The 18767-nt window shown below is 42.5% G+C and overlaps 1 protein-coding gene across 2 annotated transcripts in view; it reads left to right on the top strand.

The window, feature by feature from the left end:
* The window catches only part of SHISA9 (shisa family member 9), a gene marked incomplete at both ends in the record, with an annotated part of 281605 nt that overhangs the window by 247380 nt on the left and 15458 nt on the right, over positions 1–18767 (top strand). For both annotated transcript variants that reach the window (XM_080704215.1, XM_080704214.1), the window contains one exon: positions 13876–14031. In XM_080704215.1, the coding sequence (XP_080560341.1) occupies positions 13876–14031 (156 nt within the window). The remainder of the gene's footprint in view (positions 1–13875; positions 14032–18767) is intronic.

Here is an 18767-nt window from a genome sequence, read left to right as displayed (position 1 = left end):
ACACTTTTTACACTGGGTCCTATGTGATTGTAGAAGTTTGGATGCGGTATAGAGGATGTATAACTCCAAAGCAGACTTCTATGCTGATCTTTACACTTAGCAAAAAAAAGAAAAAAATATGATTGAAGGAGAACTTTAGCTCTCAAATGTTTTGAATTGGGAAAATGAGAGACAGGGGTCATGGAATCAAACTTAATGCTGTGAGCAGCGTGCACATGTCCATATTCAGGAGGTTGGTGTGGGAAGCAGTTTCCCATCAGAGGAAAACTGACTCCTGCCTTAGGAGACGCCTAGTAGAATCGTAGATCGGAGTAACATTTAAATTCTTGCATCCAGTGTCACTTAAGTCTGAGACAGGAGGATTGCAGGGTGGAGGGCAGCCTCAGAAACTTAGTGAGACACTGTTTAAAAAAATAATTAAAAGGACTGGGCATGCTGGGCGTGGTGGTGCACGCTTGTAATCTCAGCATTCGGGAGGCTGAGACCGGAGGATCGCAGTTTGCAGACAGCCTCTGCAACTCAGTGAGACCCTATTTCAAAATAAAGAATAAAAAAAATAGGGCAGGGGGTGTATCTCAGAGGTCAAATGCCCCTGGGTTCCATCCCCAGACCTGCAAAAAATAAATAAATAAATAAATAAATAAATAAATAAAAATAAAAATAAAAATAAAAGGACTGGGCACGTAGCTTGGAAATAGAATGTTCCTTGGTTCAATCCCCAGTAAAACACATACCAAAAAAAAAAAAAATCAAAATCAAAACAGAAAAACTTGTCCTGAGCAGACCACGGGCTGGACTTCGCACCAGGCACTGGCATTATACCAATAAACAAAAATAGACATGGTTATTGCGCATCTGGTGAGAGGAACATATCAATTAAATAGCCGTGCAAGTAAGTATATTTTTATGAACTATAATTACAAAGGAAAAGTGAAGGGTGTTATTGTCACTATTATTTTTGTTGTTTTAATAATAGTAATAATAATAAGTATTATTATTATTATAATTACCATAGTGGAGGACCAGATTTATATGGAAAGGAGACCCAAGAATGCATATCCTAAGAATAATAGATCCAAGCCGAGTCCAAAATGCTGAATGAGAAATCTGGAGAGAAGAGGACATTTCGAGTGATGGGAGGGTGTATGCAGAGGCTCTCAGGGAGGAAATGATGTGTATATTTAAGGGTTCAAATAAGGGATCAGATGGCAGAGAGAGGATGGGGATCCACAGAAGAGATAGTGCCACGGTCCGGGGTGGTGGGAGGAGCTGAGTCACGCAGGACCTTGTACATGGCGTGGACTTTTAAAGTGCGGTTGGAATTGAGGAAAGTGTTTCAAGCACAGAAGTTGTGTGATAGCCGGTGTGTGCTATCTTGCCTCGTGGGTGGTTAATGGACTGGACATGAGTGGAAAGGAGAGATGCATCTCATGAAGTCCAGGTGTAGGATGATGGTGCTTTGGTTTACAGGAGGGATGATGGAGATGAGGAGGGGTAAATGAAATTGAGACCTGTTTTTAAAGAAGAAGAAGAAGAAGAAGAAGAAGAAGAAGAAGAAGAAGAAGAAGAAGAAGAAGAAGAAGAAGAAGAAGAAGAGAGAAAGTGAAAGTGTGTGTGTGTCCTGGGAGAGTGGGAGAAAGGTCCCATATTTACTTGGAAGTACTCTAAGGGAACCAGCAAAGAATGAGAAAGGACACTACAGGAAATTTAACAAGCTTTGTCCCACATCATTGGTAACAAGCACACACACAGCAGTCATCAGGTGTTAGAGGTTAAGGTGGGAGCGCAAGAAATACCATTAGACAGTGGATTCTAACCTAATTTGCCCTAGTGTTTTTAATGCTTTTATTGGTGCGCTGTAATTATACGTCACGGTGAAATCTGAAGTGATACAAACATACACCCACTTCAGGGATCATTTCTACAGCTTATTTCCCAAGTATTTTGAATTTCTTTTTACTTTCCTGGATTCATTTTTGCTAGTTTTTGTTGTTGTTGTTGTTGTTATAATAGGCAGTTTTGGGGAAAGAAGTGTCTTTTTTTTCTTATTTTGTAGATGAGGAAAAGAGAAATCAGAGAGGTTAAGGTGCTTATCTGAGGTCACACGGCCGGGATTTCAACTCTGGAGTCCATTGCATAAAACTCTCTTTTCCTGAGCGCTTTAGGAACATGCATCGAGAAGAACCTTTTCTTTCCTTCCTAGTTCTGCATTCAGATAACTTGCCTCCTCGTTCCCCAGCAGGTCTGAGCCTGCCCACTCCTGGTGATGTTCTCTGGATTGGCCATGTGTATCTTCAACAAAACGGAGCCAAGGGCATTTTTAGTGCACAGAAAAAACTTTCTGGAGCAACCCCTGGGGTGGGGTCATGCAGAGGTCCCTCCAGGACCTGTGTACAGTGACGGTGATTTGCCTAGGCTTGGTACAGACCCCATTTTATCCTCCAGCCACAGAAAGTGTGCTGTGTGATTAGCTGATCAGTGTAGTATCCTTGTTTTATGGGTGAGCTAAGCCCAGTTTTCTCATTTGTTTTATTGCCTTGCTATTTTTTTGTTGTTGTTGTTCTTGTCATTTGCTGTCCCAGGCATCAAATGGTCCATAAACAAAACATTTCTCCACTGCACACATACTCCACAAAGAAAATTTATATAAAATTTCAGAGCTACCAAAATGGCCAATATTGCTAAGCCGATGTATTGAAACCCTGTGCACTTTTCTTCGAGCAATGTCTGATTTTTGGGTAGAGCATCTTGTGTCTTTTTGTCACATAGCCGTTGGATGAAAATGTTCTCTTTGTCTCTTCCTGGCTTGCATTAGTTTAGCTTTCAGTTTTGTGTAAAATAATAGGGCAGGCTAGGCAATGGAGTGATGAGGAGAATGAATGTATTCCCCTAATCTAAAAAAAAAAAAAGAGAGAGAAAGGAAGTGTTTAAATGGGTGAGCAAGAGAAGTCCTGGGCTGCACTGTATCCCCTTCAAATCCATCAGTGAAATGTCTAGTCCCAAGGGCCTCAGAATGTGGCCTCATTTGGGAACAGGGCCATTGTAGATAGAATTAGTTCAGATGAGACCATGCTGGAGGAGGGTGGGCCACTTGTTTAATAAAGACTTTTGTCTTTATTAAAAAGGGGAATTTGGGAGGATGAGACCGGAGGATTGCGGTTCGTGCACAGCCTCAGCTACTACTTAGTTGAGGCTCTTTGCAACTCAGTGAGACCCTGTTTCAAAATAAAGAATAAAAAATAGGGCTGCAGGTGTAGCTCTGTGGTAGAATGGCCCTGGGTTCCATCCCCAGTACTGCTTAAAAAAAAAAGTGAGGGGGTATTTGGTTGCAGACATGCACAGGACCGTTTCCCCATAAAGATAAAAGCAGAAAACTATAAGCCAAGGAATGCCAAAGATGCCAGCTGTTTCAGCCAGTATTCTTACTTCTGTGACCTAAAACACCTGATGACCACAAGCTAGAGGGGGGAAGGTTTATTTGCTCACGGTTCTGAAGGTTTCAGCCTGTGTTAGCCTGGGTCACCTCTACAGAGCTCAGGACATGTTAGTGAGAAGCAGGGGGGTAGAAAGTGAGGGACATATAATCCCCAAAGCCACGCCCCTGTGACCCTCCCCACCTACCTTACCATCCGACAAACCCATCAATCCATCCATAGATTAAACCACTGATGACATCAGAATCCTCACAATTCAATGATTTCACCTATGAATATCTTTGACAATATGTACGCTCTTTCAGGGGGCATTCTATATCCAAACCAGAATACCAGATAGCCACTCAAAGGTAGGGAAGGGTCTGTAACGGATCTTTGCTCACCACCCTTAGAAGGAACTCATGACTCACACTCTCATCCTAGACTTCTAACCTCCAGAACTGTGGTACAATAAGTTACGGAAGCTGCCTAGTTTGTGGTATTTTGTTCATAAGCCCAAGCAAACTAATAAAGGGAGCTATGTGACCATAGCCATGCAATCACCAACAAGGGGAAGGTGTTCTGAGAAAGGCGGGTAATATGTTTTACCAGGTGCAAACACCACACACTGTCCTTACACAAGCTAAGATGACTCCATCACTAGGCGATTTAGTTTCCTGACACCGCCATCATGTTTGTGGTCCACTGTTGATGAAAATGCTCTGCAGCCCACAACTGTATTTACTGATAAGATGCAGTTCAGGGAGGTCTCTTGGAGGGCACGGTGTTTAAGCTGAGACCTCCAAGATGATTCAGCATTAGTTTAAAAAAATCACAAAAGAGGGCATTTTGCAGAAGAAAATAGCAATTTCTACATATGATTAGTTACTTACAACTTATTCCAATAAGCTGGGGTGCCTAGTTTCTGCTCCTGCAACACATTATCACTTGAAGCTAAAGAAGGCCAAGCTGACTGGCTACTGTTTACCACGTGGTGGAGAAGACAGACTAGCAGTGATAGAGGCTGAAGGAAGACGCCAGAACAAGAGGAGTTAGGAGGGAAGGATGCACAAGAAGACATGGGAAGCTGGGTAGTGTGCTGCACGCCTGCACTTCTAGTCCTTAGGGAGGGGAGCTGAGACAGGAAGGTCACAGGTTCAATTTCACCCCCAGAAACTTAGTGAGCCCCTGTCTCTAAATAAAAAAAAAACACTAAAAAGGGCTGGAGATATAGCTCAGAGATAGAATATCACTGGGTTCAGTCCCCAGTACAAAAAACAAATAGAAAGGAAGAAGGAAAAAGAGAAAAAGAGGAGAAAGAAGGAGCAGAAAATATACCATAGCATGTTAGGGCTATTGAGCCAAAGGACAAATGTCCACTCGTACCGCCAGCTGCATGGCTGAATGGCGGTGATTTTGGATTTATGAGGAAACTGCAAGCCATCAAAGGTGGCTTAGAGTAAGTGTCTTAGCTTGTTTTCTTGTGCTCTGTCAGAACACTTGAGACTGGGACATCAATAAAGGAAAGAAGTTGATGTAGCTCACGCTTCTGGAGGCGAACAGCCGAAGACTGGGCAGCTACCTCTGGCAAGGCCATGCGTTCGGTCACGACATGGCAGAAAGCAGATGAAGAAGCGGGTACAAACAGAAGATGTGGATCCAAAGGGGAAGCCCTGCTTTATGACATTTGTTCTCCAAGTAACTGGGGGCTAGTCAGCTTTCTGTTGCTGGCACAAAATACCCGAGAAAAATGGCTTAGATGAAGAAAGATTCACTTTGGATCGTGCTTTTTAGAGGTTTCAGTCCATGGTCAACTGTCTTCATTGGTTTGGGAATGCGGCAAAGAAGAAAATCCATTATGGAAGAAGGGTATAGTGGAGCAAAACTGTGCTGGGGACAAGATACAGTCTCTAAGGGCACATCCCCAAGGACTGACTGCCTTCAACCTTGTACAGTTTCCACCAACTCCCAGGAATACCAGGAAACAGTCAAGTCCATGGATAGGGTCAGAGCCGTCATGATCCAGCCACTTCCCCAAACTTCCTCCTCTGCACATTGCCACACCGGGGACCAAGCCTTTACCATATGAGTCTTGGTGGGAGGCACTCCCATCTAAACCACCGCAGTAGCTAATAAAGTCCCACGAGGACTTCATTAGTTCCTCTTACTGGTCTAATCACCTCCTAAAGCTCCCACCACCTCTCAACACTATTACGCTGGGGACCAAACTTCAACATGAGTTGCAGAGGGGACACACCAAAGTCCAATGAGAGCGGTACCGAGAGATGTTATGTTTCAGAACTGAGAGCGAGGCACTATAGTTTCTTGGACATAGACCCAGTGCTATTCCGAGTTAAAACTGAATTCATCCTTTTTCTTTGTTCTGTCTTGGATGGACTCTCTTTTTCTCAGAATGTAGGTAGAGAAGGTCCCCCATCTTCTCAGACTGGGTTGGGTGGCCCTCTCTTTGCTTTAGTAGGAGCCTTTGTTTTTCTCTATCTCAGCACTGCCCTTGTTGATCAGCACTTGTTCTCTGTATCTTCTATTGCTCATCTTCCTCCTACACGGGATTACCTTCTACTTGGAGCACAACCTGAGACTTGGAAATGAATCTCTATTCCCCAGAGATGGTCCAAAAAAGTGGCCAAAAGTAAGTGTTAAATAAACAAACAACTCTAGTTTTAAAAATGTTCCTATCCTAAATGGTCAAAGTAAAAATAAATGTCTGCCTGCTTTAAAGAGATAAACCCTTGTGTAACACAAATGGCTTGTTTACCAAAGGTTTTGCAATTACGTGTGTGTATTTTTCCCTCCCTTGCAAATTCCTCCCGGTGCCCTCTGTCGCCAAGATTCAATAAGATGGATTTAATTCTTTTTTTTAACATGAACATTTTTCTGGTGGAAGCCTAGTCTGCTATGTTCTCTTTAGACAAATTTAGGGTAATTTAAGTTGGATTGGATTGTTTTTTGCTTGCTTGCTTTTGGCCAGAGACAAATCTACATGGTATTTCAAACTATAATTTGCAGGTTTTCCTCTCAAAAGCATGCTGGGCATAAAGATTTGGAAAGGTCAGAAAGGCAAAATAGAGCTAAAAGCCAGAGTTCTAATTTCTGAGTGTCTGTTCTCTTTTTCATTATTATGAGAATTCCAATTGACTTCCACAGAGGCATCTCGTGTTCAGTCCCTCTGGTAGTTCCGATTGTGATATGACAGAATAATCTGGAATATGTCCAAGTGTTCCTAGCCCAGAAAGGGCCTTATGGAAAACCTAACACCTCTTTTTCTCATAAAAACCTCATTGTGATGTTTTGTTTTCCTGGACAATTAGGGGCAATAAAGTTTTAGCTACCATATGTTGGGTGCTTATGATGTTTTAGATGTGAATCTAATCACGGTCTACATAATGTCTTTAAATCCCACGGTAACCTCGTGAGGGAGCTTTAGGGCCTCAGTTTAGATCCTAGAAGGCCAGAGCTCATAAAGACCATATAGCACCCCCTAAGATGTTGTTGGTAAACGGCAAAGCCAGAGTTTGAACCTAGAGCTGACTGACTTACAACCCCATTCTTATTTCATTGTGTTATCTTAGATGGTGATGTATGTGGGGGAGGACTTCCGAGGCTGTCTCATGTGGCACAGAGAATGTGTCAGAAAGAATGAGGATGAGGGGGCGACCATGGGCAGGACCAATGTGGCATCATGGCCCAGGCAAAGACATGGTCCCTCTCAAGTACTCAGGGCTTTGGGAAATATTATGAGATGCTCAGGTCGGTGGGTCCTATAAGAGCCAGAACTCATCCACTGAGCATAATTCCTGAAATACCACAGACACTAAACTGTATAAAGAGCGCTCTATGGATGAGCCACACTGAAGAAACAGGGTATGGGAGGGTTCCACAGAGGATCAGTGTTCTCGGGATTCAGGAAAGGTCTGTGCAGTCTCTGGATGTAACAATGTGTTCTCTTCTCTGAAAAAGGGAGAAACAAAAAAGCCATCCATATAGTCAGGGATTTCCTCACCTGACTGGAAAACTGCAGGAGGAAGGGTGGTACCAAAGAGAGGAGTCTCTCCCACTTTAGAGGTTTCTCAAAGTTGAGCCTCTCGGCCCTTCTTGGTCCATGGGAAGAGCTTCCTTGTTTAGTGGGAGAAATGCCAATTTTGCTACTAGGCAAACCTGTAATACATTCCTAATGCTGTTAGAACAAGCTGTGTATTGTGACTTTGGGCAAGTTATTCAACCTTTCTGAGATTTGCTTTCCTGATCTATGTATAGCAATACTTTGAGAAAAAAAGAGACTAAAATGGTTTTACATGGTTAGTGTACTTGTTTGTTTGTTTTGCCCTTTTGAGTGTATAACTTTTAACTGAGTTGGTCCGCAGTGTCCATCTGCTTTGGAGAGAGAGTGGAATGAAGGGAAGCAGTTTACTCCTTGCTGCAGTGAGGACCAGCAGCTCTGCAGGGGCAGGCTCTGTGGCAAGACCTCAGCTCTCAGGGTATTTGGTATCTAGAGTCGCTGGGGAGAGCCAGCTAGATGATCTTTTTGTCAAATGATACTGTTCTTTCTTTTTTAAAAAACTAGCCCAGCTTCCCCACAAGAGCTCAGAACTTCTGACTTGAGCTCTTGCCAGAGTCCCAGATGGAGCAGGGCAGAATATTCTGCCCCCAGAAGTCCCCTCATCTGAGATTTCTCTCTCTGCCTTGGTTGGAAGTCCAGAGACAGGAAGTTGGGTGGTGTGATCTTAGTCTTTCTTTCTTATTTATTTATTTATTTATTTATTTATTTATTTATTTATTTAGGTGGTACTGAGGTTTCTGGAAGCCCTTCTACCTCCGGGCTACACTCCCAGACCTATTTTTGGAAACAGGGTCTCTTAAGCCAGCGCAGCTGGCTTCGAACTTGTGTGATCCTCCTATCTCCGTCTCCCAAGTGAGGGGATTACAAGCGTGCGCCACCACGCCCGGCTGATCTTAGTCTTTCTAATTTTCCTTTCCTTTCCCTTTAAGAATATCCCAGAATTAGCGCACCTACACTTTCCATGCCTTTTCTTCTCTGGTCCACCCTTGTACAAACTTGGTTGTTTTGCCAACACCATCTTGCCTTTAATATGCTAAAAAAAAGATCAAAGTATTTAGGAGAAAAATAAAAAATGAACAACAAAAAACACCTTCCAAAGATAATAGCTTGGCTTGAAATTTTATTCTTGTTTGGCTGCAAAATCACTTTAGAATGTCATCAATTTGAAACTCATCTCCTACAGGGGGAGTAGGAACATTCCTAGAACTAGACTCTAGAGTCAGGTGGATAGGTTCAAAGAATGGTCCTGTGACTTGCAAGTCATTTAGCTTTGGGCAAAACCTCTTTGTTCCTTTCTTCCTTTCCAAAATTGGATTGGTAATAGTATCTCTTAGAGATTTGGGACATAATGAGATCAGTTATACTGTGGAAGAGTGTCTGGTACCTCATGAGCCCTCTGCCATTATTATATATACAAGTATATTTTTGCTTCCTTGATCATCATAACCATCATTAGTTTTTCTTTTTGTTTGTTAATAATAGAGAATCTGGGTCTAGGGCATATGACAGCTCTCTGCATTGTCTTTATAATTATTTATATAAATAAAAATCATTCTACACTAAAAAGTTAACATAAAATATATCATCCCTGTATCACTGCCTCATAGGATTGATTTGAGGACTAAAACCATGGTACACAAGAGCTATTTTCCAAGTGTCCGGCACATGCGTATCCACGAAATAACGATGCCTGACTCTGCGTTTCTGTGCTAGCCTTTCTCATGAGATGCTTTGAAGAAGTTATTTGTGTTGTATTTTCTCCACAATGAGCCAAACTGGTTTAGTTTCTGATAGCTATTTGTCTTTTCTGTGCCAACTAGAGCATCCTTTCATTGTTTGTAACAGCATTTTTTACCCTAACTGACCCTATCTGAATTGTGTCCACTTTATTTCTGTTAAGCAACTAAGACATACTACCTAATAGCAGGACTTAATGGCAGTTACCGTGCACTCAGCCTCCAGATGCTTCCAATTAGAAGAATTTTATCTTAACTGTCTTTGAAAATGATTATTAAAGATGAGACCCAGCCAGGCATGGTGGTGGTGCATGCCTGTAATCCCAGTACTTGGAGACTGAAACAGAAGGATCACAAGTTCAAGACCAGCTTCAGCAACTTATCAAGGCCCTCTGCAACTTACTGAGAACCTGCACGATCCTCCTTTCTCAGCCTCCCAAGTGTGCGGATTACAAGCGTGTGCCACCACGCCCAGCTAACCCTATTTTATTTTGAAACAAGTTCTCAGTAAGTTGCAGAGGGCCTTGAAAAGGGTTGGAGGTGTAACTCAGAGATAGAATGCCCCTGGGTTTGATGGTTTGATGGTTTGATCTCCAATCCAATATATATGTATTCTATCTATCTATCTATCTATCTATCTATCTATCTATCTATCTATGGCTTCTATCTGTCTCGGGAGGGAGAGCACTGGAGTGTCATCCTTCTCTTGTTTGCTGATGGAGGCTCTTGATGCAACAGAGAGCACACAGCAGCAAGTACTTCTTAATTCTTTATAAGTTGCAAAATTATAATAAGGTAGGAACATTTTCTTGAGGCATTACGTTGAGATTGTCTTTCTGCAGAGGTGAGTAAGATCTCTCTGGGGATGGGTGTATCTAGAAGAGAAACCATTCTGCCAAGAGGAAGACACTGTTCGGACTACTGGATTCCTCTGGAAAAGAAAGTGTGTGTGTGTGTGTGTGTGTGTGTGTGTGTGTGTGTGTGTGTGTGTAGATGTGTATATATATCTTATAGTGTATATATATACACCATATATATATATATATATATATATAGTGCGTGTGTGTGTTGCATATGCATACCTACAGACACCCATAGACACATGCACACATGTCTGTATACTGCTTTTCTCAAGTGGGCACAAGCAGCATTTGCAGGTTGTAACCCGACTCACCTACCTGGTCTTGCCTCACATCTGCACTACTGTTCCTCCTTTGTTGCTGGATATATTTGGAAAACCACAGCAGAGCATCTGGGTTGCCAGGTCTGGCTCACCTTCCTGTCCAGTAAAATGAAAATAACATTCTAAAGCGCTGCTACAAATGTCTGCTTAATAATTCTTGATGGCTTCCCCGAGACTGGATTTTAATATTTCTGAATATACAGTGCCTGGGAGCTAGCACAGAATGACTATTGAAAACTCCCAGAAATTTTCTCCCTGTGGTTCTGACTGTGAAAGCAGGAACATAACTTTGGGGCAGCCTCGTTTCTCCTTTTGAGAGGGATCACTTTGGTGGGTCCTCTCGATCATGCCTACTTATATTAAATAACTGCGTGCTGCCCTGGAGGTAGTGCAGGACTTGGCAGACATAATCTAAAAGCAAATACTCTTTAATGGAATATTAAGTATCCTGCTTAATAATATAAAAGCTGTCCCAAGATGTCCTGTGAGGAACATCTCTGCAGATTTTTTTCCCTTTAATGAAATGGTTATTCTTTCCTCTGGAAGGCCTGAAAAGGGAGTTTGGTCATAGAGTTAGGGGTCTCAGACTGAGGGGGCTCAGTGCTAGGACAATGGGTTTGCCCTGGAGGAGAGGCTTTGAGGGTGTCTCTAACTAGATAGGCTCAGGTTTAATATATATTTCCAGGAAGGAAAGAAGGAGGGAGAGAAGGAGAGAGGATGGACCAGCCATTAAGTCATAAGTTAAGTTAACCAATGTTTTGGGGCATTTTTCTATGCACTATTCAAATTTTTATTTTATTTTTAATTGGCACATACAAATTATACTTATCTATGGGATACGGTATGGTGTTTTGATCCATGTATATTCTGTGTGAGGATCAGATCAGGGTAATTAGCATATCTATTACCTCATCATTTGTGATGAGGACATGCAAAATTTCCTCTTCTGGTTATTTGGAAATATACATTATTGTTAACTATAGTCAGCTTACTGTGGGTAGAATGCCAGAACCTATTCCCTCTATCTATAACTTTGTACCTGTTGAACAACCTCTTTCTATACCCTTTGTCCACTCTCCCCAGCTGGAAAGTTCTCCCCTAGCTCTGCAAAAAGCCCAGGGTCCACAGCCCCTCCATCTCCAAGTAATGTTTAGCTTTGTGGTCTTTGCTACAGCTCCTGGGGCAGCTGATTCCAGTCAGCGCCAGCTTCCCACAGAGAAAGCCAGGTACCAGCTGCCTTAGTTGGAATTCTTTGTTATGAACATCAGGAACTCCAAAGCATGGTAGCTATTTAGAAAGGGGTTTCTCTATTCCCGCAGATTCTCTGGGTGTGATCCTAATTCTTTCATGATGAAGAAAGATTTTCTCCACACAGTAGGTTCAAGGCCACTTGACTTCATGGCTTGCTAGCTTCTTAACTTAAAAGATTAGTCAGTCACAAAAAATAAGAAATCAGATGCTTTCCCTAATATGTGAAAGCTAAGGAGAAATGGGTCATAGGAGGAAGTCTAGATGAACAAGGAAATCCTATAGAGCAGCAAACATGACAACCTAAATGAGGGGATGGGAAGGGGGAAGAAGGAAATTCTCTAAAACATACAATGTACTTAAACATATCGAAGTCAATCACTAAGCCAAGCAAGGGAAGGAGGGATGGGGAGGGAATGGGGTAGGAATTGGGTAGGGGTTAAATCAGTGAGGTGTACATGTATGTACACACAAGTATTTTTTACCACAATATAATATATGAATATAATGCACCAATAAAAATTAAAAAATAAGTTCCATCTAGAAACATTCAAGGAAAAAAAACTCATTGGCCCAGACCGGATCACATGCTCCTAGCTAGCCCAATCATTGGGAGAAGAAAGCTGTATTATGATTGGTGTGATCTGGGTCATATGCTTACTTCTATGACCAGGGTGTGCATTACCACAGCCTTTGGGCCCTTGCCATTTGGAACATACACATCTGCTTCCCAACTCTTATATTTCTGAGTGAGGGTATCTTGGGAATCAGAGCTCATTCTGCTCATGGACATCATGGGTTTCAAGTGCTGAGGAATCCATGTCTACACCATTGGTAGAGTTGGTGTATAAATACAAAGGGGATCCCTTGTCCCTGGGGTGACAGAATGTTGAGGCATGCATCTAATAACTTGCAGCAGAATCCCAGAGTGGGATTAAACTGCAGCTCACCGCCATGGTACCTTGCTTGGCACTACACTTTTTGCTTCTTTTTCTTCCCCATCTCGCTCTCTCATCTTTTTGTTACAATTGTTTTCTGAGATCATTTCCCAAATATGCTTTTAAGACCTTATCTTGGTGACTTACGGGAAAACCTTTCCTGAGAGAGTTCCTACAACTGGCAGCTCAATGCATGACTCAAATGGAGATGAAGCCCTATATGAAAGAAAGTGATGGTTCTGGATCCACAAAATCAGTAGCCACCTGCTAAAAAAAGTATAAAAGGGAGCAGGGAGGGAACCGGGGGGAAGCTTGGCAAGTGCTCTTTGCATGTGTATCCCTGTCACTCTGAACAACATTATGATGCACCAGCAAAAATATATATAGAAAACTTTTAAAACCAAAAAAGAAAATGATATATTATTTGTATTACTTTGAAGCTTTTTTCCTCCACTTGACAAGAGAAGCTATAAGAAACTCTCCAGTTTGACATGTATGGAGTTTACTCACTTTAATACTTTTTATTTAACAGCTGCACAATGGTGCGTCACATGTAGGTACATATTATATATAAAGTCTATACCTAAAACACCTTTTGAAGAATTCTTATAGTGGTAGGAGTTCATGTGTTTCTGTTTGTTTATTCATTTTATCAAACACACAATACAAGGGTACAAAAATGCATCTCTGAACAAATGTCTTACATTCTGTTGCTTGTATTTCCGTGGGCTGAGTCCCCAGAGGTGGTATTGTCTGGTGGACATATATATTCACTTTCGGTTTTGGTATGATCGGTAAGATTCCTCTCTGCAAACATAATAAGCCATGTGTCCACCAGCCACTCATGGAGCCTCTCTGTTCCTGACATCTCTGTCAATACTGGTGTGTTAGGACCCTTTTCATGTGGCCAAACTCTTGGTAAAGGAATGGCCTCTCATTGTTCTTCTGACTTGCAGTTCCTTGACTATTATCGAGGTTGAGCATTTTTTTTTGTACAAATATCCTTTTGATAACAAAAGAACCTCCCATGACCATGGGACCTTATCAAGTTGATTTTGGAGAAGATGGAAATGTTCTGAGCATGTACTTTGCCCTTGGAGGTGATATTGCCCATCAGTTCTCACTTGCTCCCTACCGAAGATTATGGAGTTGGTTGTTTTGGACACATTAGTACAAACTCTGATATGTTGTCCTTTGTCCCTGATGGGTGGGAGAGCTGGTAGGGTGGGGAGAAGGTGCTGCCCTGTCCGTGACCACCTCTCCGTCTCTTCACTTTCAGATACCACCCAGATGAACAACGCAGTGCCCACCTCCCCTCTGCTCCAGCAGATGGGCCATCCGCACTCCTACCCCAGCCTGGGCCAGATCTCCAACCCTTATGAGCAGCAGCCACCGGGCAAAGAGCTCAACAAGTATGCCTCCTTAAAGGCGGTTGGTAAGTGCCCCCAAAGAGCTCTGCATTCTCTCTCTCTCTCTCTCTCTCTCTCTCTCTCTCTCTCTCTCTCTCTCTCTCTTTCTCTCTCTCTTTCCATCTCTTTTATCTATCATATCTATCATCTATCTATCATCTATCTATCTACCTATCATCTATTATCTATCATCTATTTATCTACCTATCATCCATCTATCTATCTATCTATCTATCTATCTATCTATCTATCTATCATCTATCTATCTATCTCTAGGTCTTTCTACCTGTGACCCAGGTTACTTATAACCAGAGTCCCTTGGCTGCTTTTTCTGAGTCAGCCCAAGTACCTTTCTGTGTGGGGCAGGGTGGTTGGGCAAGGGGCACATGTAGGTTGAGATCTGTTCCCTGGACTCTCTCGAGGTCCCACTGGTGATTCAACATTGTCATCACCCCCATCTACCCCACTGAATCCCCAGGAAACCCAGACATAGAATCCAAATCCACGTTTCTCATTCTCTGAACTGCTTTGCTGCTAGTGGGACATAGCCTTCACCTCTGAGAAGTCAGTGCACAATGCCCACCTCTATCCAGGCAGCCTCTTTTTTTCCAACGATGTAGTATGTTTTTGGAAGGCAGCAGGTCTTATCAAATATGCAAACACTACCTTCAACCCTTTAGACAAGCTGACTTATTGATTCCAACAGGAAGGTACAGTTATTATCCCAGTTGTCAGATTAGTACACTGAGACTCAAAGAGGCTAGTTTAGCTTGCCCCAACCAGTGCTGGGGGGGGGGGGCGGAGCTGAGAATCAGCCTTGTGTTTCTATCATGCCAGAGCTCAAAGGCAGAGTACACTACAGACTACAATATTTTCTTATGCTATCAACTGCTCATCCTCCTTTCTTCCCCTACTATCAAACCCCTAGAGGTAGAAATGGGAGACATTGGTTGGTCAATTACGGTGTGAAATATCCTCATTCTATTATAACCTAACACCAGAACCCTGAGCACAGACACGATCATGTGTCTATGCTGCTTGTGGTATCCATCCTCTATAAACACCTGACTCACAAAACAAGCCTCTGGAGGCCTTACATCAGACCAGGAATAGACTCGGTGTTAAGTCAGTGTTTGTACCAGAAGTCTGTCTTTTGGATCTCATGCCCCCTGTCCACTAGGACTTCCAGATGGAATAAATGAAGGAGGTATTGAGCCAAATTTCTAGGACCAAGGTCTCAGGTCAAGCAGACAGATTCAAATCGGTAACCTTATGAAGCTTTACCCACCAGCTACTAATGTCTCATACTTTATTTCAATGCCCAGCTCAACCCTTATTCTGCCTCATAATCATAGAGTCCCTCTCTTTCATATTACATGTTTGCATAGCCTATGCATCCTAATCGTGTTCAAATATTCCTAGCTCTTATTAGGAAGAGAGGAGGACTGTTGCCTGGGAGACTAAGAGTCAGGGCATCTTCACCAGGGGTGTGACTGTAGAAGCCTGCTACACTATCCAGTGACTGGCCTCCCTCCCTGAACCTTGCAGTTCAGTGATAAATGGCACCCACTGTTATATTTGATTCTACTTTAGGAATTAGGATATTGGCCTGGATGTCTTTTTCCTTTAGAACTGGCCACACTGTCCTGGGCAACTCATTTCTTCCCCTTAGTCTCAGGGTTATCTCCCTTCAACACCCAGTAGCTCTTCAGGTCAGTATTGGATGGGTATTTCAAAAGAACGCCTTGATTCACTCCAGTACTTATGTGGGCTCCTTTAAATATTAAAGTTGTAGTATGAAAACATACTTGACATACTTTGCATACTCATTTCTTTCACAAATCAGGGTCTCCTAATAAGATTGTCGAATGCATGAATGAATGAACTTGACAAGAAACTAAGAATAGTTTGTTTATATGTAAGCATCCTTATATCTTCTAGGCAACTGAAAGATCTTTCCAGGGAACCCTTCCTGCTCCTGGAAATGGTTGGTGGACCCCTCTTCTTCTACACCCTTCCTTTAGTTTGGGGGTTCATGGGGCTTTAGCTGGGCTGCAGCTGGTCCTGGGAGTCTCCAGCGAGTCCAGTAGTTTGATATCTACGGAGGGGATGGCGCTTTCCCCAGCACTTACTCCGGAGTCCAGCAGCTGCCTACATCAGTGAACTGCAAATCCCATAATAAATGTTCTTTCAAGGGTTCTTTGTTAAGGTGCAACGTGATCATGGTGTGGATGATGGAGTGCATTTCATTAGTGAGAGCATCACCACCCAGGAGAAAAGTTGCTTAAAAATGGTTTGCCCTGAAACCTTCCCTAACTGGACTCATTTTCTAAAAATTTTAATCCAGTGCACAAGGGGAGGATTAGATAGCCTCTGGGGTTAACTTCTAACTTCAGAAGCCAATGTCTAGAAACAGGTGTATAATCAGAGGCCCCATCTTGGCTCAGGCAACAACTTCACTTAGATGTGGGATGTTGAACCAGTCACAAAAATGCTTGGAAATATAAATTCTTCACATGGTAAACGAGGAAGACAGGTATGTGGTTCCTGAGCTCCATTCTAATTTTTCAATGATTAAAAAAAAATTCAGCTGGGCACAGGGACACATGCCTGTAATCCCAGTATTTGAGAGGCTGAAACGGGAGGATTGCAGGTTTATGGCTAGCCCCAACAACTTAGGGAAATCCTCAGAAACTTGGAGAGACTTGTTTCAAAATTTAACAAAATGAGAAAGACTGAAGGTGCAGCTTGGAGGTAGAATGCCCCTGTGTTCAATCCCCAATGCCAAATATAAAAGATAATGATTTATAATTTATTCTAGTTATTAGAATACCTGTGAGCCTTTAACATGCATATCCCATCCATCTACTGCCAATGCTAGGGAGAAAGAGAAAGGGTGGTCACCTTTGATCCAGAGGCAACCCCCCCCCAACCTTCCTTCCCTTCTATTTTATTGCATTTATTTTGGCCGACTTGTTGCAATCACCCTAGTTTGTGCTTAGAGAGAACTCTTTCCTCGATACAGTTCATGAATCTGGGCATACACCATCTGGTCACAGAGCGCATTTGACTGTAGAAGGTCTCTGTTCCCATAGGGTTCACTGCTCACCTATTGGTAAAAGACGAGCATACACTAGGGAGAAAGTCAGGGGCTAAACCATGTAGGTCTCTGCACAGAAGGAATATTAGGGATGAATTATCATTCAGCTCAGCTCAGCTGATTTCCCCCAAATTTAATGTGACGCCCCTCCTTGTAAGCCCTACAGAAATACAGACCAAGTCAAACCCATTCATCATTGTATCCCCAGCATGTAGCACCATACAGAACACTTAACAAAGTATTCCTGATGCCTTCTTGTAGACTCAGTGACTAGTTCTACGTGGTAGGCACCACGTCAAGTCAGAAGGCTGGGATGGCCAGCAGGAAGGTCTCTGGACTGAGTTTAAGACCTGGTTCAGACATTATCAAATAACTGCAGAAATTACTTAGTCTCCGCAGGCCTCAGTTTCCCCATATGTTAAATGGAGAGCATAGTAATAGGCAGTTAATAGCCTGGACACATCAATGATATGCGGGTGGAGTTCTTAGCTGACACATAGTAAGTACCACAGCATATTAAACTCTCCAGACCAGAGCCACTTGGCTGCCACACTCTAAGATACAATCTCTAAGATACGATGGAACCTTGTTCCATATACAATCACTCCAATTCCACTTTGCAGGAGAGTTGGGTCCATGTTCTTCACTTCAGTTTGGGAAAGCTATCCATGAAAGTTAGCTCATATTGGGTAATTTGATTAAAAAAAAGGCAAGAAAGGAAGCCACAAGTAGCTTTTCTGTGCATCCTAACCACCGGCAGAGTTGAGTCAACCTCATTACTTTTCCTATCTAAGCCTGGAGGATGAAAGCCCTAGGCCAGATGGGGTGAATGCTGCAATCCATCAGGGAAAAATTCAGTTGCACTCAATTGACTCTGCTTACTAAAGCTTTAGCATGAGTTTAAAGGGTTTGGGGACATTTTCCACTAAGGTTGAAGTCAAGAAGGGTGTTTGATTATAAACTGAGTCAAAATGTAACTGGAAGACTCAGTTAAGCACTCAGTTTCCTGGCCTGAGACACCTGTGGTTATAATGTGAGAACACCTACCATGGTTCTTCATAGGTCAATGTGAGCAAGAGAGAAGTGTTTGTGAAAATATCTTTAAAGGTCACCTGATGGGACAGAGGGAGGACAGCCCTTCTAGAGCTGGAAAAAGGCCAGACTTTTATGTAATTCCTGATGCATGTTATAAACAGGAAGTTGGCTGCACACTGACATTTTTATTTCATTAGTCCTTCATCCGGTCTTTCCTCTAGGTTTCTTAGAGTGAGTTCCTAGCTATTGAAGGTTCCTGACCCTATGCCCTTTAGATGGCTCGGTACAACCTTGACCACTCAGCATAAGGAAGAGACAGAATATATAAGCAGAGCTAATAAAAGGCTATGTGCTTTTATCTTTAATGCAAATTTTTTAATTATAAGGAAATATTTTCTCTTTTGCCACTTGACAGATGATTGGCTCTTTTTCCAGAATCATGTCATATTTTCCAATGGCATTTTTCAAAACTTCAGTGACAATGCACTGCGGTGTGTGTGTGAAAACACCAGGAAATGCGCAAGGCTCTCAGCCATAAATTGATCTCTAGTAGTATAATTATTTTAGAAAAGGCAGGGCAGAAAAAGGGCTAATATCACTGAATTCCCAGATAGTACATCTCCCAGT

Source organism: Muscardinus avellanarius, assembly GCF_963383645.1.
Source record: "Muscardinus avellanarius genome assembly, chromosome: 10".
Lineage (NCBI taxonomy): Eukaryota > Metazoa > Chordata > Mammalia > Rodentia > Gliridae > Muscardinus > Muscardinus avellanarius.
Note: the sequence above shows the minus strand (reverse complement) of the source record. Positions and strands in the feature narration are given on the sequence as shown.